We start from the raw sequence: 22645 nt of genomic DNA, 5'->3' as shown, positions 1-22645 counted from the left end.
GGGTGGTGGCCACCTAGGAGCACTTGCCGGGCAGGTGCGGGGCATGTGGGAGCACACGCAGTTAATGCCCACCGTCTCCTGACCGTGGTGCTGTTAACCCAGTAAACTCTATTAGGCCTAAAGCAACTGTATCCCTCAAGGACCAGGAGAAGCAAACACTATGGTCTATCCCGCCTATGAAACAAAACTTTTCAAACTACCCGAAGGGGAAAGCCATTCTTTCAAGGTGGTTTTTAAAAACATGACATCTACCACTATACAGACAAATCCGCTTAACTCACCCTTGTATGACATGATCATAATATTTTGAAATCTACCATGACCATTTCCCAACTGTATTTTCTCAACGGCATAATCACTGCATTTCATACCATGAAGCTGCATGCTGCAGACATTTGGTGGCACCTCTGAGACGCACCTTTTGCTCTCTTTTAGCTCTGAGTTCTTGCTTCTGGTCATTTCCCCCTCCTACGGCAATCAACTCTTCCTAGTAGAATTTCTGGAGCCTTCTTTCAAAGGCCAAATATTTAAACTAAGTTGCCTAAACCAAAACATCCTTAAATCAACTGAACATTTAACTGTGATGTGTGTGTATTTTCTTCACGATCCGGGCTTTTAGTTACTCTTAAGATATACTCCTAATTTTAACACAACTTAGTATATATATATTTTCTCAAAGATTTTTTTTTTAATTAAAGTAAAAGAACATAACCTGTGGCCTAATCTAGTCTCAAGGTTCATGGACACAACTCCTTATAAGCCAAAAGATGTTTCGTTGCTGTTAACAACCATACACATTAACAGAGTACAAAAGCAAAAATGTTATTTTAAATTCCCCCAAACAAATAAGATCCTGTATTTAGAATTACTGGTCAGATTCACATTTTCTGCCTATCAGTTCAAAGAAAGCAACAATAGACATTGGATCAATACTGAACCATAACCACTAACCCAGAGAGGTAAGATTTATTGCAAAATGCCCCAGGAGATGGTGGTTATTAATTAAATCCAGAATTCACTGCTTTCACAACGACCACGTGGGATTTGGGCGCTCACCTGCTATGCTCAGGTGAATGAGCGGGCTGGTCTTGTTCTCCCCGTTCCTCTCGTTGACGGCCTGCACGTAGTAAGCCCCTGCGTCGCTGGCCGTCGCTGCCAGGATCACCAGCTGGTTCTCCAGCGTGATGGCTCTGCGTCAGGGAAGAAAAGAGACAGTGTCAAGGCCGGTCCAGGGAGCTTCGTATTTGTAAGACAGATTAATTTACCAGGCTGACCATAAGGCAATGTCCAGAGTTGTTTTTGTTGTTGTTGTTCTTGTTTTAAAGGTTAAAAAAAGATCTGGAAGGACACAAACAAATCCCCAGGCCGACCTGAGGAAAGAGGTGGCGGCTGAGCCTGCGGAGGTCCCATGCTGCGCTGGCTTCTGCCAGGGGCCTGGGAGCCCCAGGCACCACGTCCGTACCAACCCTGGTTGTGCAGAAGACGGCCTTTTGGAACATACACATCCAGAGTTTGCTGCAACTCAAAGGTTCCTCTGGGAATTCGTAACAAGACAGGTTAGAAGAAACTCTGGAAGAGCTGGCCTTTTTCTTTCAGGCAGGGCTCTGTGATCACACTGGACCGCGGAACCCTGGGCCCGGGGCGACGAAATTTATTGTGATTTCTCCACTCCCAGGGAGCCTCATTAGAGATTTTGTACATCTATATATAGACTAACGGGTAGAAGAAAATTAGTGGGCACAGTGCTGACCTCTTCAACTCAATTTCCCCATAATTACTAACCCCAGGGCTGCATATTCTCCACCTCTGCTATCTCTCCACAACCTCAGGTGCTGACCAACAGTCTAGGTGATCATCCCTGAACCCTTCTCATATATTCCAATTCTACTGTGTAAAGGAATCTCTGAGACACATTTGGCCCACCCTCCTTCTCTTAAAAAATGAGAAAACAGAGGATCAGAGAGGTTAAGTTGTTTTTCCAAGGTAAAACAGCAAGGTAACAATACCAGAGGGAGGACTAGGTCTTCTCACATGTAGACTGGTGCTCTGCCAACCATACCATACAGACTCTCGCCCTTACTTATTTAAAAGAAGAAGAACAGCAAAGACACAAATTCCATAAATCCAAATAATCTTTCAGTAAATGGGTGCCCCAGTGTCCTTTGCTCATGTTATAGTTCTATATTCTTTTTACTAGTTAAGGAGGTTGCAGGGTAGAACCTGCTAAAAATCAAAAACAAAAAAAACAAAGGTAAGTGATCTTCTCCTTGGCCGGTGAAGTGCACTTTGAGGGTCAGACACATTCTGAGCACCAAAATGTCATTCAGCCTACACTCTCATGCTCAAAACACTAGGAAACTCCTGGGACCCTGGAGTCCCACAGCTGCGTCACTCTATGGATGAACAGTTTTATTTGTTCATTTTTAATGCTAGATAGTCATAGCCCTTCTAGAGTCAGCTAAACTAAGATCTCTATTCTAGTAACATAAAAAAAACACGCAGGATGTAAAATCGGGGCCTCAGATGTAAATTCGGTGCCTCAGACGTAAAACTGGGGTCACTGATGTAAATCCGTGACCTCGGATGTGAATCCGGGACGCAGAGGCCTGTCAAGCCCAGGCGGAGTCCCTGGAGTGCTGGGCGGTGTGGGCGGCACAGATGGCCCGGCTCTGACCCTGAGGACACCAGCCACTCTACCCCTCCGGCAGCTCCGGGTCCCCATTGCCACGCACCAGCCAGGTGGTTCCAGGGATCTGGATGTCCGTGTCTTTGGGGGACCATTACTTCGCCTGCCACATGCTTGTGGGATCTTGGTTCCCAGGCCAGAGGTCGGGCCAGAGCTTCTGTGGTGGGAGCTCCAAGTCCAAACTGCTGGACTAACAGAGAACCTCAGACCCCAGGGAATATCAATCGGAGTGAGGCTGCCCAGAGGCCCTCCTCTCAGCACCAAGATCCAGCTCTATCCAACTGCCTGCAAACTCCACTGCTGGACGTCTCAGGCCAAACAACCAGTAAGACAGGAATATAGCACCACCCATCAAAAAAAAAAAAAAAAGAAACAACAAAAAAATATGTTACAGACAAAGGAGCAAGATAAAAACCTACAAGACCAAATAAATGAAGATGAAACAGGCAACCTACCTGAAAAAGAATTCAGAGTAATGATAGTAAAGATGATCCAAAAGCTCAGAAACAGAATGGAGAAAACACAAGAAACATTTAGCAAGGATCTAGAAGAACTAAAGAGCAAACAAACAGTGATGAACAACACAATCACTGAAATTAAAAATACTCTAGAAGGAATCAATAGCAGAATAACTGAGGCAGAAGAACGGAGAAGTGAGCTGGAAGCTAAAATGGTGGGAATAACTGCCAGGAAGCAGAATAAGGAAAAAAAGAATGAAGAGAACTGAGGACAGCCTCAGACCCTCTGGGACATTAAACAACCAACATTCGAATAATAGGGGTCCCAGAAGAAGAAGAGAAAAACAAAGGGTCTGAGAAAATATTTGAAGAGATTAGAGTCGAAAACTTCCCTAACACGGGAAAGGAAACAGTCAATCGAGTCCAGGAAGCACAGAGAGTCCCACACAGGATAAACCCAAGGAGAAACAAGCTGAGGCACATATTAATCAAACTATCAAAAATTAAATACAAAGAAAAAGTATTAAAAGCAGCAAGGGAAAAGCAACAAATAACATAAGGTTAACAGCTGATTTTTCAGCAGAAACTCTGCAAGCCAGGAGTGGCAGGACATATTTAAAGTGATGAAAGGGAAAAACCTACAACCAAGATTACTCTACCCAGCAAGGATGTCATTCACATTCGATGGAGAAATTAAAACCTTTACAGATAAGCAAAAATTAAAGAGAACTCAGCACCACCAAACCAGCTTTACAACAAATGCTAAAGGAAGGAAACACAAGAGAAGGAAAAGACCTACAATAACAAACCCAAAACAGTTAAAAAATGGTAATAGGAAGGTACATATTGATAATTACCTTAAATGTAAATGGATTAAATACTCCAACCAAAAGACACAGACTGGCTGAATGGATACAAAAACAAGACCTGTACATATGCTGTCTACAAGAGACCCACTTCAGACCTAGGGACACATACAGACTGAAAGTTAGGGGAGGGAAAAAGATATTCCATGCAAATGGAAATCAAAAGAAAGCTGGAGAAGCAATTCTCATATCAGGCAAAATAGACTTTAAGATAAAGACTATTACAAGAGACAAAGAAGAACACTACATAATGATCAAGGGATCAATCCAAGAAGAAGATATAACAACAGTAAATATTTATGCACCCAACATAGGAGCACCTCAATACATAAGGCAAATGCTAACAGCCATAAAAGGGGAAATCAACAGTAACACAATAATAGTCAGGGACTTTAACAGCCCACATCCACCAATGGACAGATCATCCAAAATGAAAATAAGGAAACACAAGCTTTAAATGACACATTAAACAAGATGGACTTAATTGAAATTTTTAGGACATTCCATCCAAAAACAATAGAATACACTTTCTTCTCAAGTGCTCATGGAACACTGTCCAGGATAGACCATATCTTGGGTCACAAATCAAGCCTTGGTAAATTTAAGAAAACTGAAATCGTATCAAGTATCTTTTCCGACCACAATGCTATGAGACTAGATATCAATTACAGGAAAAAAACTGTAAAAAATACAAACACATGGAGGCTAAACAATACACTACTAAATAACCAAGAGATCACTGAAGAAATCAAAGAGGAAATCAAAAACTACCTAGAAATAAATGACAATGAAAACACACAGATCCAAAACCTATGGGATGCAGCAAAAGCAGTTCTAAGAGGGAAGTTTATAGCAATACAAGCCTACCTCAAGAAACAAGAAAAATCTCAAATAAACAACCTAACCTTACACCTAAAGCAATTAAAGAAAGAAGAACAAAAAACCCCCAAAGATAGCAGAAGGAAAAAAATCATAAAGATCAGATCAGAAATAAATGAAAAAGAAATGAAGTAAATGATAGCAAAGATCAATAAAACTAAAAGCTTGTTCTTTGAGAAGATAAGCAAAATTGATAAACCTTTAGCCAGACTCATCAAGAAAAAAAGGGGGGAGACTCAAATCAACAGAATTAGAAATGAAAAAGGAGAAGTAACAACTGACACTGAAGAAATTCAAAGGAGAGAATACTACAAGCAACTCTATGCCAATAAAATGGACAACCTGGAAGAAATGGACAAATTCTTAGAAAAGCACAACCTTCTGAGACTGAACCAGGAAGAAATAGAAAATATAAGCAGACCAATCACAAGCACTGAAATTGAAACTGTGATTAAAAATCTTCCAACAAACAAAAGCCCAGGACCAGATGGCTTCACAGGTGAATTCTACCAAACATTTAGAGAAGAGCTAACACCTATCCTTCTGAAGCTCTTCCAAAATATAGCAGAGGGAGGAACACTGCCAAACTCATTCTACGAGGCCACCATCACCATTATACCAAAACCAGACAAAGATGTCATAAAAAAAGAAATTATAGGCCAATATCACTGATGAACACAGATGCAAAAATCCTCAACAAAGTACTAGCAAACAGAATCCAAAAACACATTAAAAGGATCATACACCATGATCAAGTGGAATTTATCCCAGAAATGCAAGGATTCTTCAATGTACACAAATCAATCAATGTGATACACCATATTAACAAATCGAAGGATAGAAACCATATGATCATCTCAATAGATGGAGAAAAAAAAAGCTTTTGAAAAAATTCAACACCCATTTATGATAAAAACTCTCCAGAAAGTAGGCATGGAGGGAACCTACCTCAACATAATAAAGGCCATATACGACAAACCCACAGCCAACATCACTCTCAATGGTGAAAAATTGAAACCACTTCCTCTAAGATCAGGAACAAGACAAGGTTGCCCACTCTCGCCACTATTTTTCAACATAGTTTTGGAAGTTTTAGCCACAGCAATCAGAGATGAAAAAGAAATAAAAGGAATCCAAATCGGAAAAGAAGTAAAACTGTCACTGTTTGCAGATAACACGATACTATACACAGGTAATCCTGAAGATGCTACCAGAAAACTACTAGAGCTAATCAATGAATTTGGTAGAGTAGCAGGATACAACATTAATGCACAGAAATCTTTTGCATTCCTATACACTAATTATGAAAAATTTGAAAGAGAAATTAAGGAAACACTCCCATTTACCATTGCAACAAAAAGCATAAAATACCGAACCTACCTATGAAGGAGACAAAAGACCTGTATGCAGAAAACTATAAGACACTGATGAAAGAAATTAAAGATGATACAGACAGATGGAGAGATATACCATGCTCTTGGATTGGAAGAATCAACACTGTGAAAATGACTATGCTACCCAAAGCAATCTACAGATTCAATGCAATACCTATCAAGTTACCAATGGCATTTTTCACAGAGCTAGAACAAAAAAATTCACAATTTGTATGGAAACACAAAAGACCCCGAATAGCCAAAGCAATCTTGAGAACGAAAAACAGAGCTGGAGGAATCAGGCTCCCTGACTTCAGACTATACTACAAAGCTACAGTAATCAAGACAGTATGGTACTGGCACAAAAACAGAAATACAGATCAATGGAACAGGATAGAAAGCCCAGAGATAAACCCACGCACATATGGTCACCTTATGTTTGATAAAGGAGGCAAGAGTATACAATGGAGAAAAGACACCCTCTTCAATAAGTGGTGTTGGGAAAACTGGACAGCTACATGTAAAAGAATGAAATTATATCACTTCCTACCACCATACACAAAAATACACTCAAAATGGATTAAAGACCGAAATGTAAGGCCAGAGACTGTAAAACTCTTAGAGGAAATCATAGGCAGAACACTCTATGACATAAATCACAGCAAGATCCTTCTGACCCACCTCCTAGAGAAATGGAAATAAAAACTAAAATAAACAAATAGGACCTAATGAAACTGAAAAGCTTTTGCACAGCAAAGGAAACCATAAAAAAAGACGAAAGGACAACCCTCAGAATGGGAGAGAATATTTGCAAACGAAGCAAGTGACAAAGGATTAATCTCCAAAATATACAAGCAGCTCATGCAGCTCAATATCAAAGAAACAGACAATCCAATCCAAAAATGGGCAGAAGACCTAAATAGACATTTCTCCAAAGAAGACATACAGATGGCCAAGAAGCACATGAAAAACTGCTCAACATCACTAATCATTAGAGAAATGCAAATCAAAACTACAAGGAGGTATCACCTCACACCAGTCAGAATGGCCATGATCAAAAATCTACAAACAATAAATGCTGGAGAGGGTGTGGAGAAAAGGGAACCCTCTTGCACTGTTGGTGGGAATGTAAATTGATACAGCCACTATGGAGAACAGTATGGAGGTTCCTTAAGAAACTAAAAATAAAACTACCATATGACCCAGCAATCCCACTACTGGGCATATACCCTGAGAAAACCATAATTCAAAAAGAGTCATGTACCACAATGTTCATCGCAACACTATTTACAACAGCCAGGACACGGAAGCAACCTAAGCGTCCATCAACAGATGAAATGGATAGAGAGGATGTGGCACATATATACAATGGAATATTACTCAGCCCCTAGAAAGAAACGAAATTGAGTTCTTTGTAGTGAGGTGGATGGACCCAGAGTCTGTCATACTGAGTGAAGTAAGCCACAAAGAGAAAAACAAATACTGTATGCTAACACATATATATGGAATCTAAAAAAATGGTTCCGATGAACATAAGGCAGGACAGGAATAAAGACACAGACATGGAGAATGAAGTTGAGGACATGGAGAGGGGGCAGGGTTAACTGGGTTGAAGTGAGAGAGCGGCATGGACATATATACACTACCAAACGTAAAGTAGATAGCTAGTGGCAGCAGCTGCATAGCACAGGGAGATCAGCTTGGTGCTTGTGACCACCTGGAGGTGTGGGATAAGGAGGGTGGGAGGGAGACGGAAGAGGGAGGGGATATGGGGACATGTGTATGCATATAGCTGATTAACTTTGCTATACAGCAGAAACTAACACAACATTGTAAAGCATTTATACTCAAATAAAGATGTTAAAAAACATGCAAAATAAATAACTTCTCATAAGAAATTTTAGCATAATAAAACTTTTTCTTCCTGCTACCTCCTAAAATCTTTTTCAAAACCTCTTGATTTTCAGACATTTTATGAGATTATCTTAAGAAGTTACTGCTTATTCAGGGTTCCCTCAGGATATATTACATTTTGAGGTCTCTACGACTAACTTACCTCATTTCTCATTTCGGAAAATTTCCCTATTAAGAAGTTTTCAATTTTTAGTCCCATAAAAATATTTCAAAAAAGCTTTACTATAATTATTTATGATTCCTTTATAGATTCCTTTATAGAACCATAGAAATTGTTCCATTTTATTTTAGTATATGTTACACTGGCACCTAAAATTAAATATGAATATTTATTACACATGAAGTTACACATTTAATAGTACAATTTAAAAACTGAATATATCATAACTTTTTTCTTTAACATCTGATTTTTGCCATACTAATTTCAAATATGCCTATTATTCCTCAGAATTATTCTCCAAAAAGTCCATTCTCTGTATTATTTATGACGTTGTTTCAAGGGTATTGAAAATTAAAAAGTACATAAAGAATAGAAATATTAAAGTTTACATCTGTTATAATTTATAGATTTAAGCTCATTTTTGCTTTTAAATTTCAGTAGTAAAGTCAAAAGTCATGAAGAAAAACCTATCTATTGCCAAAAAGAACACCACAAAAATGCCCAAACTTTAGAGAACATTAGATTAATGAGGATCAATTCCCCAGAAGACTTTATTCTTTTTTCCTATCCATCTCTTTCTGAACAGGGCATTCCTACAAAAGAAACAGATTTTCTTAAAGAAAACTAAAATGTCTAAAAACATTCATCAAATTCAAAATTCTGGTGATTGTAATGATTCTGATTGCAATGTATTAAGAAGACTGTAATGTAATGTATTAATGATTCTGTTGTAATGCTTAAGAAGAACAAGTTTTAAAGATAATGAAGTAGGTACCAAGCAGTGCGTAAACAAAAGGAGGAGGAAGGACAGAATTTTGAGAATCAGAACAAATTAGACCACAGTCTGAATGTAATGATGAGAAGCAAGCTACGAGATCCTTTAAGATGACCCTTATATTTGTTCATAAAATATTCAGTGATAACTTTAGGTTACTACGTCGGGGCTGACTTCCAACGTCTACTCCACATTCCACCCTTTGACAGCAGCACTGTGGTGTGAGAACTGACCCCACCTGGGGGTCAAGGTTATCCAATCCCTCCTGCTAGTGACGAACAGAGGAAACAAGGCTTGAGCCAGTCGGCCTACAGCATATACCTGGGGACTGTCATTGGCCTGGGGTGGCCACAGCTAGGTTAGTTCATCAGATCAATGGGCAGGATCTCCAGCCCACGGCTGGGGCTCAGGCTTTTTCTCCCTCCACTAGATGTGAACAAGGAAGCATGTTGCCCCAGATGTTCAAGGTGACAATTTTATGGCTGTGAGGGGAACAACCTTAATATGAAGCTGACCATGTTAGTGGCAGGACAAAGAGAATGGAAAGCACCCAGGTCCTTGACCCTGAGAACCTGGTGGGATCAGTGAACTGTCCTGCAGGCCTTCTTGTCTCTGGACTTCTCATTTCATGAGGTAATGTACGTTACTAGTGCTTAAACGTGTTAAGTTAGGGCTTCTGTTACTAGAAGTGAAATACATCCTGATACAGATTCAAAACAGCATACACAATAGCATCAATTTAGGGTTAAAAAAACCCCAAAGAAAACCTAAAACGTGTATACTCTAGAGTGCATAGAAAAATAATCCCATATATCAGTCTATCTATATGTATACATGAAATGTTAACAGTGGCCAGCTCTGAGTAGAAAGATTCCAAGTTATTTTCTTTCAATTTGTTTTTTAAAATATTTTTCCAATTTTTCCATAAGAAATATCACTTTAGTTACCCAACGAAAAATTTTCAAATTGAATGTAAGGGTATGCTAAGTAATTATGGTAGCAAAGTTTAATAATTTGTCCGTATTTATGAACTATGTGGCTTTTACTATAACGTAATTCCAAAGTACTAATTTAAAACTTACACTGGTTTTATAGGAAAATTACAGTATTAAGCCAGAGATTTTCTTTTAACTTTATTAAAATAACTATGTATTGTTTTATGTAAAATTATTTCCTTAGTATTTCCCATCTTAATTCTACATTTCAAAATGAAGTCTTATAATTCTAACTTCTAATTCCATGGAATAATAATAAAGAAAATAAGAAAAAAAAATGAAAGCACTTAGTCCAGTATGGGTGAAATGTGCTGCAGCTCGGGAAACCAGAATGCTGGATCCATAAAGAGGAAGTTAGAGGGTTACCAGCTACGGACTGTGAGCGCGGGGTGGGGGGTGGGGGGTCATGTGGCCAGTTGCCCTTAATCGTGGGGACTCCTGACCAAGGAAACACTGCGGTTCCACAGAAGAAGACTCGTCCGAAGGGACATTCTCTCAGTGCTTTGGGTTAACACTTGATTCTCCCAGCACTTTCTTGAGACAGTGGGCTAAAGAAGAACTCTCCGTTTCGGAAAAGATGAAACCTCCTAGGAGCTACTGGGGGTCTTTGACCATCAGCATCGATCAAAAACACCTGTGGGGGAAAAGACCCCTGGGAACTGGGCTCCTACCCCCAAAGCTTATGCATTTCGTGTACGGGGCTGGGGGGAGGGGAGTGGGCACCCAGCTGGGATATGGTCAAGCGTGCTTTCCCCAACACTAGCCAACACTGAGGAGACAAGGCATTCCCCGCGCCATACAGAGCATCTACTTTCAGAGCTGTGACACTGACATATTAATTCTTGAAGCACCAGATTTACGGTTGATGAAAACAGCCCAGGGTGTGCCTGCTCAGATGATGAAGGGAAAGTCAGGGTATATGTTCCCTTGGATTGCCATGGGGACTGGACCAAATACCCGTATTCACTATTTAGCAACTATCTGCATCCCCAGGCCTGACTTGCGTGGAGGGAATACAACCTGAAACCAGGTACACACCGCCCATGTTCCATGGCGCTTAGATGTGATATGTTTACAAACCATGAGAAGTAACAGGAAACAATAACTTTCCCTTAAGAGCAGTTTTGGGCCCAAAGGGAGGAGTTCCAGGGGGTACCACCCAAAATTTCCATGATGTACATCAAAACTTTCAATGTAACCCGTCCTTCTGCTTTCATAAAAAAATAAAGTGTCTTTGATATTTAATCTTTGACACTTTTTTTTTTAAGTTTTTATTTATTTGTTTATTTTTGGCCATGTTGGGTCTTAGTTGCTGCGCAGGCTTTCTCTAGTTGCCGCGAGCGGGGGCTACTCTTCGTTGTGGTGTGCGGGCTTCTCATTACGGTGGCTTCTCTCGTTGCAGAGCACGTGCTCTAGGATCACGGGCTTCAGTAGCTGTGGCTCACAGGCTCAGTAGTTGTGGCTTGCGGGCTCTAGAGCACAGGCTCAGTAGTTGTGGCGCACGGGCTTAGCTGCTCTGTGGCATGTGGGATCTTCCCAGACCAGGGCTCGAGCCCGTGTGCCCACCATTGGCAGGTGGATTCTCAACCACTGTGCCACCAGGGAAGTCCCGATCTGTGACACTTTTAACACACAGCAGGATGGTAATACAAACATGGATACAGACATTATGATGAAAATTCAGTGAAGGGTTCAGTAAAATAAGGGCTTTGCCCATAAAATATAAAAGTATAATTTGGGTCTGTGGTTTTACTATTACAAATGTTAAAGCAGCATTTGATTAGTTTGAATTGTCATTTGATTACATCTTTTAAAAAATCAGAGTGCAGAAAAATGCAGAACGTTAGTTCTTAAGCCCTTAAAAATAAAAACAAAACATTTAAAATATTCCCCATTTTAATTAAACAACTTTTTAATGGGCTGGTTCTAAGGTTTAGTGCTCTGAGGATAATCAGGATCTCAGGCCTCGCAGTTTAATAGCAAAGGTCAAAGCAGACAACTTCAGAATTGATGAGCTTCCCTTACTTGTGCAATTAGGAGATCTCAAATTGCTTCCCAGTAGTTCTGGCCATAATGAGTCTCTGGATACTCAATAAATGTTAAGGCACCGGAATGACATGTTTACTTAGTCAAGAAGTAAACACTTGTTGCTGACCATTTGTTCTGGGTGCAAGAAGAACATTTTATTTATTTGTCTATCTATCTATTTATTTATTTATTTTTGGCTGCATTGGGTCTTCATTGTTGCACGCGGGCTTTCTCTAGTTACGGCGAGCAGGGACTACTCTTTGTCGCGGTGCACGGGCTTCTCATTGCAGTGGCTTCTCTTGTTGCCGAGCACGGGCTCTAGGCATGCGGGCTTCATTAGTTGTGGCTCGTGGGCTCAGTAGTTGCGGCTCATGGGCTCTAGAGCACAGGCTCAGTAGTTATGGTGCACGGGCTTAGCTGCTCCATGGCATGTGAGATCTTCCCGGACCAGGGCTCGAACCCATGTCCCCTGCATTGGCAGGTGGATTGAACCACTGCGCCACCAGGGAAGTCCAAGAAGAACACTTTAAAAGCAAGTGAAGAAGGGCTTCCCTGGTGGTGCAGTGGTTGAGAGTCCACCTGCCAATGCAGGGGACACGGGTTCGTGCTCCGGTCCAGGAAGATCCCACATGCCGCGGAGGAGCTGGGCCCGTGAGCCATGGCCGCTGAGCCTGCGCGTCCGGAGCCTGTGCTCCGCAACGGGAGAGGCCACAACAGGAGTCAGAACCTGGGAGACGTCTGAAGGTGCTGGGCGGGCGTGGAGGAAGGGCCAGAGCCAAGGGGTGCAGGTGCCCCAGGAAGCTGCAAAAGGCCCGGAAACAGGTTCTCCCCGCACCTTCCAGAAAACACAGCCCTACTGACACCTTGATTTTAGCCCAGGGAGACCAATTTGGGACTTCTGACACCAGCCAGAACTGTAAGACAGCAAATCTGTGTGAAGTCACTATGTTTGTGGTAGTATATTATAGCAATAATGGAAAACTACGACTCCTGAAAGACTTCAGTTTTCTGGGCCCCCGTTTCTTCACCTCTGAAATGAGAGATTCCCTACCTAGCTCACAGAGTTGTGTGTACTGAAAAAAATCAGTGGAAGGTATGTCTATGTGCTAAGCATAGGACCTGACACTATAAATATTCAACAATGTTCTTCCCAATGTGACACAAATCCAAACTTATGGCAAAACTGATTCAGGGCTTCCTCTGACAGACTCTGGGCAGCATTTATTCAGTTATTTGTGATAAGAATAAAAGAGAAGATTTTTAATCAAAAGCATTCATAATCTTCCTGTTCCTGTACTTTGAGGCCCTAGTGAGCAGTCTGGGGTAACAGCAGAGATCTAGGAAGGAGGAGGGCCTCGGGGACTCACACTGAGAAGAGAAACTGAAATCCAGAACTGACCCAGAGAGGAAGGGGAGGGGCGAAGAGGCCAGGCTGGCTACGAGGAGAGAGGATGTGAAGTGACGACTGCGGTTCATCTGAATTTTGTAATTCTTGGAGAGACTGGTAGTGATTTCAATTGCTTTGACAATATTTCTCTTTTGGATGGGCTATATTATGTTTTTTGGCTTTGCCATCAAGCAGGGATAGCACAAGATCTGTTCCATTCACGTGTTCATTCATTCGCTCATTCATTCATTTAATCATGTGACAAACAACTGTTGAGTCCTTATTGGAAAGTGTTCTGACAGATCAGAGAGTATAAGGGGGGGTTCATCGGTCTCCACACTCCAGTGGGGGCTGTGTGCTCAGGCGTCTATCACAATGGCTTAAAGTGCTGGCTCCAACCCTGACCCCAGACTGTGGTCTCTAAATGCTGTTTCCACAAAAAGGAACCAGGGCCTTTTGGAGAAATGACTAATTATGGGTCTGGGGCAGGAAATGTACAAGATGAGCCTTGAACATCTGGTATCACATAGGGGGGAAACAATCAAAGACAAGGTCACATCAAAAGGACTCAGGAATCAACCTGAAGAAGCTCCCACTGCCCTAAAAGGGCACAATTTGGCATCAATAAGACGTCCCACAAATCAGATAAAAAGAAATAAACGGTCTCAACCTCTGGATAACATAGTCTCCATAGAAAATACCGAGAAATCTACCAAAAACAAACCCCCAAACAACTCATGGAACTAGTAAGTGATTTCTGCAAAGGTTTCACGATACAAGATAGGTATACAAAAACCAACTGTATTTCTATATAGCAGCAACAAGCATGCAAAAATTAAAAATACAATACCATTTATAATGGCTCAACAGAAATACTCAGGTGAAAATAGAAACAGGATTCCTATGTGAAAAACTACAAAAAACACCAAAGAAAGAAAACAAAACTCTAAATAAATGAAAAGACATACGGAGTTCATAGACTGGAAAACTCAACAAAGTAAAGATTTTAGTGTTCTCCAAACAGGTCTATAGATTTAACATGATTCCTATCAAAACCCCAGAAATATTTTTTGTGGATGTAGGAAAGATATTTTTAAAATTAATACGGAAGGTAAAGAAATTAAAATGGTTAAAACAATTTCGAAAAAGTATGAAGGATCACTCTACCTGATGTTAAGATTTACTATATAACACAGTTATCGGAACAGTGTGGTATTGACAGATGAAAAGACACATAGATCAAGAGGATACAGACAGGGGCACCACGTGCAAAGGCCCTGGGAGGGGACAGGCGTGTTGTGTTACCACACGGCAAAGGAAGCCATGAAGGCGGGAGCAGACACAGCAAGGAGACAGGGAAGGAGACGCGATGGGAGCAGCCATGCTGTCTGGAACTTTGCAGACCTTCCTTACTCAGGAAAGCTTATCAATGGGAAGGGGCTGCAGTTTATTGCTCTGAGGTCCTTCTTCGTCCTTTGGTCAAGCTTGGTGACCAGAGCCTCAGGGTTGAGGAGGAAGGAGGAAGGAGACGGGGATACTGACGACACACTGACGATGCGCAGTGGGAATAAATAAGCTCTATAAGTGTAGCTCCAAGAACTCAGATGCAGAGCTGAGGCCAGGCAGGGGATTTTGCAAAGAAGGGTGAAACAACTCAGTGGACGCTAAGGGTCAGGGAACAGGAATTTATGCTTTTAATTATAACCTTGCAGTGATACTGAGAAGAGAATAAATTTCATACCCTAGTCTCTAAAATAAAAGTAGAGACGTTTAAGAAAAGTTTCCATTAAAGCTACCACAGTGTAAAAAGCAAGAAACAAACAAACAAAAAAGGTTATGGTGATAAAATATTACTTCAAGCTATAAAAAATAACCCGTTACATGAAACAGCTAACTACATAATAATGCCTCATAAATGAAACAGTAATGTGTCTCATATTATTGGTGTGGCTATTAACTGTGCCTTGGGAGGTGGTAGTAAAATAAAAGGAATTTGCTAAAAACTAGATTTCGTTGTGCGAATATCTGACTTTGGGCCATTTCAGTTAGCTAAGAACAAAGCAGTCATACGAAAGAAAGTCGAAGGGCGTTAATACGAAAAGAAAGTCGAAGGGCGTTAGCTCAACGAGAACCAAGAATTCTGACAGTAACAACTCTGCCGAAGCAAGAACGACCAGGCTGGCCTGCTGGTATAGCCAGGCTTCTGACACGCCTGTGCAGGTCTGTAAGATAACTCAAATGGTACCAAGGACTCTTCTCTTTTGATGCAGGAATAGGGCGATCGTGTATGTAGGAAAGACACACGTGAAAAATGGAATGCTGCTGTACTTTTCGAGTCATTTGGGATGTGAAGAAAACTACAAGTATAGTGAAGAGCACATCAATACAGCTAGAAGTTGTCCTCGATGAATTTTATACACACACACACACACACACACACACACGACATTATCCAAATACCAAGAGATTTAAAGCAATAAGAAAACAGAATTGCTTCATTCCCTTCTAAGATTAGACACACAGGCTAGAAGTTTTCTAATAGAGTCCACTAGGCTATAAAGTAGAAGGCCTGATCAACTGAAAGGTTGGGGACGGGGTGCTAAACAAGAGACATCTGGTTTTTATTGTATATATTTGAAGGTTACAATGAATCCTGTGCAGGGACCGAAAGAGTTACATAGTTCTGGAAAGGTATATTGTCCCATCACATCCAGACAAGAGACCAAACCTAACCTAGAAAAGGAAGAAAGTGTAGAATTAACTAGGAAAAAAAAAAAAAAAAAAGAACCAAGCATCCAGGTTATAGTAACTTAGTAAAGTAAATTTTAAAACAAATACCAAAAGCAAAGAATTCCAAATTTTCCATTTTGAAGAACGTGTGAAAGGCAAGGGTAGAGAGAAATTCAGGGCCCATATCTGTCAATTTCAGAATAAATGGTATCTAACATACTCATATGCCATTAGCATGGAGAAGCCAAGCGAATACAGTGATTAGGAAAACGGAGGGGAAGGCCACACTTCCACGTAAGAGAATTACTGGGTCCTAAAGATATAACATTTCTTTCCAGGTTTAGTTGTAAAGTTTAACAAAATTCTAAAGAACACCCCAATCGAACCTTCTGAAAATGGAAAATAGCTCAAATTAGTGAGCAAAACCTTAAGAAGAAACAGGGTATTTGTAAAACCTCAAAGTGTGTACCCAAAATACTTATCAACTTTTTGTGGTGGTTTTAACTTATGTCCACAAACCCTTTGATTCTCTTCTCTCCAGTAGGTGAAGCTTACTCTTCTCTTGGGTGTGGGCTAGGCTGTAATTGGCCTCTAAGAACAGAACAAGGAAAAGGAAAAATCCTAACTTCCCAGTGGACAAACCCGCTGACAGCACCTTAACCAGCTGACCAAGACTAATGTCACCTCGTGACTGATGTTGACATTACGAGGCCCTGATAGGATGAGGAGAAGTTCACCTCCCTGGGATTTTTCCCCCCAAATCTATAACCCCAACCTAATCATGAGAAAACATCAGACAAGCCCAAATTTTGGGGCACGTTACAAAACAAGTAACCAGGGCCCTTCAACAGTGTAGAGGTCATGAAACACAAGAAAAGACTGAGAAACAGTCAGAGGTTGCAGGAGACTAAGGAGATGTGACGGGTAAATGAAATGTGGGATCCTGGAGCAGAAAAAGGGCATTAGGAGAAAAGCTGGGAAAATGTGAATAAAGTCTCTAGCTTAGTAAATAGCACTGAAGCGACATTAATTTCTTAGTTTTGATAAATGTACTGTGGTCATACGAGATGTTAACACTCGGGGAAGCTGAGTGACGGGAACACCGGCACACTCTTACAACTCTTTCACAACTCTAAAGTTATTCCTAAATACAAAGTGTTTTAAAAAGAAATTGAACAAAGACAACAGCAAGAAATTGACATCTGTACTGAACAGAGAGCCTCAAGACATACCATGGAATATATATGATTAATATGAAATAAAAGGAGAGCTATAAATCATAGGACAGGAAGGGATAATTCAACAGAACATCAGGGAAATACTGGCTAGCCTGTCAGAAAAAAAAAAAATTTAGATCCTTATTGCATGCCACACAGCAGTATAAAATTCCAATGAGATTCTCCAATGGAAAAGACTATAAATTATGACAAACACACATGGGATATCACACAACTGCTTAAAAGAATGAATTAGAGCCCAGAAGTTGAGTTCAACGGTTTTGTGTACGTATCGTTGAATATGAAAAGTGATATAGAAAATCATATAAAGTGTGATCCAGTTTTTACAAATGGTGGCGACAAAAACTGCGCGTGTGTGTGTGTTTGTACCTGTCTACATGGAGCCACGTGACTACACAAAAAAGAATAAGAAAAGATACATATTAGGCTACTAACATGGGTTGGATGAAAAGTTAAAAAGAAGGAAGCAAAAAGGAAAAAGTTGAAAAGAGGAACTTTAAAAAAAGATGTATATGGGCTTCCCTGGTGGCGCAGTGGTTGAGAGTCCGCCTGCCAATGCAGGGGACACGGGTTCGTGCCCCGGTCCGGGAAGATCCCACATGCCGTGGAGCGGCTGGGCCCGTGAGCCATGGCCACTGGGCCTGCATGTCCGGAGCCTGTGCTCCGCAACGGAAGAGGCCACCACAGTGAGAGGCCCGCGTACCGCAAAAAAAAAAAAAAAAAAAAAAAGATGTATATGATCACATTTACACATATTTAAAATGACAGTAAATGTGAATATATGTTTAAAGAAGTTAAGTCTTAAGAATTAAACAGTATAAAACAAAAATAAAATTTAGGTCAATATATATCTAATTGCTAAATGTAAATGTGCTTTCCTCAATGTGAAAACTATGTCATAAATAACAAAGGTTAATAAACAAAGATTAATAAACGACTACATAATGTTTATAATTTTAGTTTACCTAAAAAACAAGAAAACTGAAAGGCAAACTGGCAAAAATGTAAAAAAAAAACCCATAAAATTCATTTAAGAATTAAAACTGAATAATGCACATTTGAAAAAAGCTCAGCATTATTAATAGCCAAAGGGAAACAAACAAAAGCAATGAAGGCTGTTTTTATCAAAGCCAGAGGTGCGGAGAGTAACCCAAGCGCTTGGACCACGGTGGTCACGGCGAGACAGCGAGAAGGGGTTGCACCCTGGATATTTACAGCAGGCACGGTCGACGGGAGACCTCTGTGCTGGGTGTCAAGGATGAAGGGAACCTGCACCACACAGGACAGGAGGCATAAAGGTGCAGCGGTCTTTAAAAGGGAGCTCTGCTTCCAGGCGAGGACGGCAACTTGCAGAGCAAAAGGAAAATAGCCTCCAAGCCTCCGTCTGAGACCCACTTCTACGTTCTGTTACCTTCTCGTTTAAGCAATTCTTTTTCACGGTCGAGGAAGCCTCTCTCTCTCTATTTAAGCCTCTTCCGTTTTTATCTGGCCATCTGTGGGCGCTGGTAGAAACTCTTCAGACATCCCCTTCACTCACAATTAAAGACCTCATTAGTCTTCCCTCTATTAGCCTGTACAAACTCAAGTCTCCCTTTCATTTTACAGAACTATGTCCTATCCCTTTTATCTTTTCTTTTTTTCTTTTTTAAATTTCCTCTCCGAAACACTAGAAGCAGAACTTACACCTCTAAGAAAATCGAGAGAGGCAAAGAAAAAGACTGCACACAACCGTAGGGCTCCGTCTTACTGGTTTCCAGAGCAGGCTGGTTGAGCTCACAGAAGTCCATGATTTTTAAAGCCAAAGGTTATGACTTCTATTTCTTAGCTCTCTCGTGATGTCTGTGCAGCTGACCATGAATCATCACCTGCCCAGAAACGCAGTTTACCAGAGCTAACGTTAGATCTACTGTCCTCACTGACATTACTCTGAGCATAATCAGTCAATTTCACAGATGTTACTACCTGACTCAAGGAAGAATACAGATGCGTACATACCCATTCTTGTGACTTTATCCTGTAGCTATATAACATGGGGAGAACACAGACTGCTTTCTAGAGTGGACGCTTCCGAAAGGGCACACGTGAGGTTAGATCTCAGCTCTCAATCTAACATGATGGGTTGTAACACATCAGTGTCACTTTTCAATTTAATGTAATTTAACTTTTCATGAAGGGAGAGAATGCCAGCAGAGAGACAGACATTTAACAACCAGATATGGTGAGGCACAAAAGAAAAATGTCCCGAGTGCAGCCAACCCTCCTCCGTTTGCGCTTTACAGACCCCAGCAGTCCTCTCAGGTCCCATTTCTGAAGGAGTTCTGTTCACTTTATATTTGTTTCTATTCCCCTCTCTGTCATAAATTCACAAAATAACCTGTAAGACCAGACCCCTTCCGGCAGCACCACAGGAGGACTAGCAGTACACGGAGAGCCAAGTCTTGTTTGGCTTGGCGTGCAAGGTGGCATCAATTTACAAGATGACCACAGCCAGCACTCCCGTACGGAAAAAAAAAAAATCACAGCCAGAGGACACTGTCCCATTGAAGGACGATGCAGGACTGAGCTAGCCAAGTCCCGGCTAATAAATCCCACCTCGTGTGCTAGGACGGTACAGCGTGGTTACGGATTCTGGGGTCAGTCAGCTATGCCACTAACCTTGGACAAGCTCCCTGACCTAACGGCAGCTCCATCCCCCATGGGAGAAGAGGAAGAACGATGCCTTACAGGACAGACACAGCAAGTGAAAGAGGGAACACGCGAAAAGTTTCTAGTAGGCTCCCCGGCAGAGTTCACTCTTAATGGTGTAACAGTAACGACAATAGCAATATCTATCATAATTTTTTATAATAAGCCTATTAATCTTTTCTTGACACATTTAGTGTCCAAGAATTCATGTAGGCAACAGATAGAAGTTCTAAAGCAGATGTCTGGCCAGTCAAGTGGGGGAGAGGACGATGTTGACTTCTGAAATAGGGCGTGGGTGCACCCAAAGCCAGTCCCCCTGCTGGGTATTATTTTCTTGCTTTGATAACTTACTTTGTTTTTATTTTTTTAAATTTCCAGCCTTACTGATATCTGATTGGTATATTAAAATCTTCCTTTCGGGCTTCCCTGATGGCGCAGTGGTTGAGAGTCCGCCTGCCGATGCAGGGCACACGGGTTCGTGCCCCGGTCTGGGAAGATCCCACATGTCGCGGAGCAGCTGGGCCCGTGAGCCACGGCCGCTGAGCCTGCGCGTCCGGAGCCTATGCTCCGCAACGGGATAGGCCACAGCAGTGAGAAGCCCGCGTACCGCAGAAAACAACAACAACAAAAAGTCTTTCTTTTTATTTTGAAAAATCATACTAAAATTAAAAAAAAAGCAACAGCAGCTAAAATGGGAATGTGAAATATAAAATTCAGGACATTGTCTACAACTTGAGGGAAGGGATAGGCAGGAAGGGCCCTTCAAGCACACGGGTAATATGCTAAGCCTTCAGCTGCAAGCTGGGTAGTTAAGGCTTTCAGGACACTCTCCTTTAAACATTTTTGTATATATGAAATAATTTATACTTTAAAAAAATAAATTTATTTTGTCATTTATTCTTGGCTGTGTTGGGTTTTTGTTGCTGCACGCGGGCTTTCTCTAGTTGCGGCGAGCAGGGGCCACTCTTCATTGCAGTGCGCGGGTTTCTCATTACGATGGCTTCTCTTGTTGCGGAGCACGGGCTCTAGGCGCGCGGGCTTCAGTAGCTGCAGCATGCGGGCTCAGTAGTTGTCGCTTGCGGGCTCTAGAGCACAGGCTCAGTAGTTGTGGCACACAGGCTTAGTTGCTCCGCGGCATGTGAGATCTTCCCAGACCAGGGCTCGAACCCGTGTCCCCTGCATTGGCAGGCGGATTCTTATCCACTGCACCACCAGGGAAGTCCCTATACTTTTTTCTAAAAAGGAGGTAAAAATTATGAAATGTCAAATGAACTCAAAGAACATATTAGAGTAATTTTATAAAGATAGTGGGTTTATTAAAAATAAGACAAATTTGGCTTGTGCTAAGTCGGGGGACGCCACTCCCAAACAATGGGATGGGGGGAACACCCTCAGAGCAAGAGGACTTCGGAAATAGAGGATTTTAGGACTCTCCAGAGAGAAGCAAGGAGGACTCTGTTCCCAGATACCCCTTTAAAGAGATGGGGATGGACCCTGATCAGGCTCAGGCAGATCCAGCTGCCTTTTCCAAGGTGACTGCAATTGTGCAAAAATGCTGCTCCCTACTCCCCAACCCCCGCCCAGGCGCAGCACATTCCCTTCCTGTGATTCCAGAATAACCCCACTGCACAGCCATTAAAGAATCAGTATTCTGAACGCTGACACCCCATTTAGTCTTTAAATCTCACTTCCAATAGCTAAGTGGCAGAGGAGTGGAAGGTTAGAAAAGGTGCAATTTATGGCTTCCCAAACCTAAAGAAAGAACAAGATTGCTTAGTTGCTGACAGTAGCCATAGAAATGACTGACAAGAAGGATGCAAAAGCTGGGAAGGGCAGACGGAGGCTGGAGGGTCTGCTGAAAGCCTGTGCAGAGAAAGAGCCCGGAAGACTACCCGAGGTCCAGGAGCCTTCCCTGATCTAACGTGACCACCACTGTGTGGAATAGTCAGGGTTAGTCATGTCGATCACTGGGCAGGCTTTTCTTTGTGGGCATGAAGATCTTCAAATACACAGCTTTTCTGTCCATTAGAAAATACATCTTATGTGTAGCTTCATTATTAATAATGATCATGTCTTTTCAGAGGAATACAAGAAGACATGGTTTAAAGTCAAGTAAATGAATCATTTATAGGATCTTATAATAGTGGAGTGGTTGCCTTCAAATTTAGAAATGTATTATTTGTCTTTTATAGAAACAGACCAAAATATTGAACTTATAACCCTTACATTTACTATAATTTTTTTAAAAGGGACATTTGGGTAGATACTTTTCGTAACAGCACATCACTCTTCTTAATGGTGCTAATTTTATCATCGTCCCATTTGGAGGATTCTGAAATCCTTTGACCTTTTTTTTTTTCTTCCCATTATCACCCTCACAATTCTATGTATCCCTGTGAAATGAATCTTTTTCCCTCCCATGTATAAAAGCCTTGAGTTATTACAATGTTAACATTTCATTGTGTCGAAGC

General features: G+C 41.4%; 1 protein-coding gene across 2 annotated transcripts in view; it reads right to left on the bottom strand.

Moving 5' to 3' along the window:
* Nucleotides 1–22645, bottom strand: part of SDK1 (sidekick cell adhesion molecule 1) — a 540366-nt gene that overhangs the window by 350634 nt on the left and 167087 nt on the right. For both annotated transcript variants that reach the window (XM_027125645.1, XM_027125644.1), the window contains exon 4: nt 1057–1190. In XM_027125645.1, the coding sequence (XP_026981446.1) occupies nt 1057–1190 (134 nt within the window). The remainder of the gene's footprint in view (nt 1–1056; nt 1191–22645) is intronic.

The sequence above is a fragment of the Aethalodelphis obliquidens genome, unplaced genomic scaffold, assembly GCF_003676395.1.
Source record: "Aethalodelphis obliquidens isolate GAN/ISIS:26980383/991018 unplaced genomic scaffold, ASM367639v1 scaffold30, whole genome shotgun sequence".
Classification (NCBI taxonomy): Eukaryota; Metazoa; Chordata; class Mammalia; order Artiodactyla; family Delphinidae; genus Aethalodelphis; species Aethalodelphis obliquidens.
The sequence above is the reverse complement of the archived record's forward strand: the minus strand, read 5'-3'. Positions and strand labels throughout refer to the sequence as shown.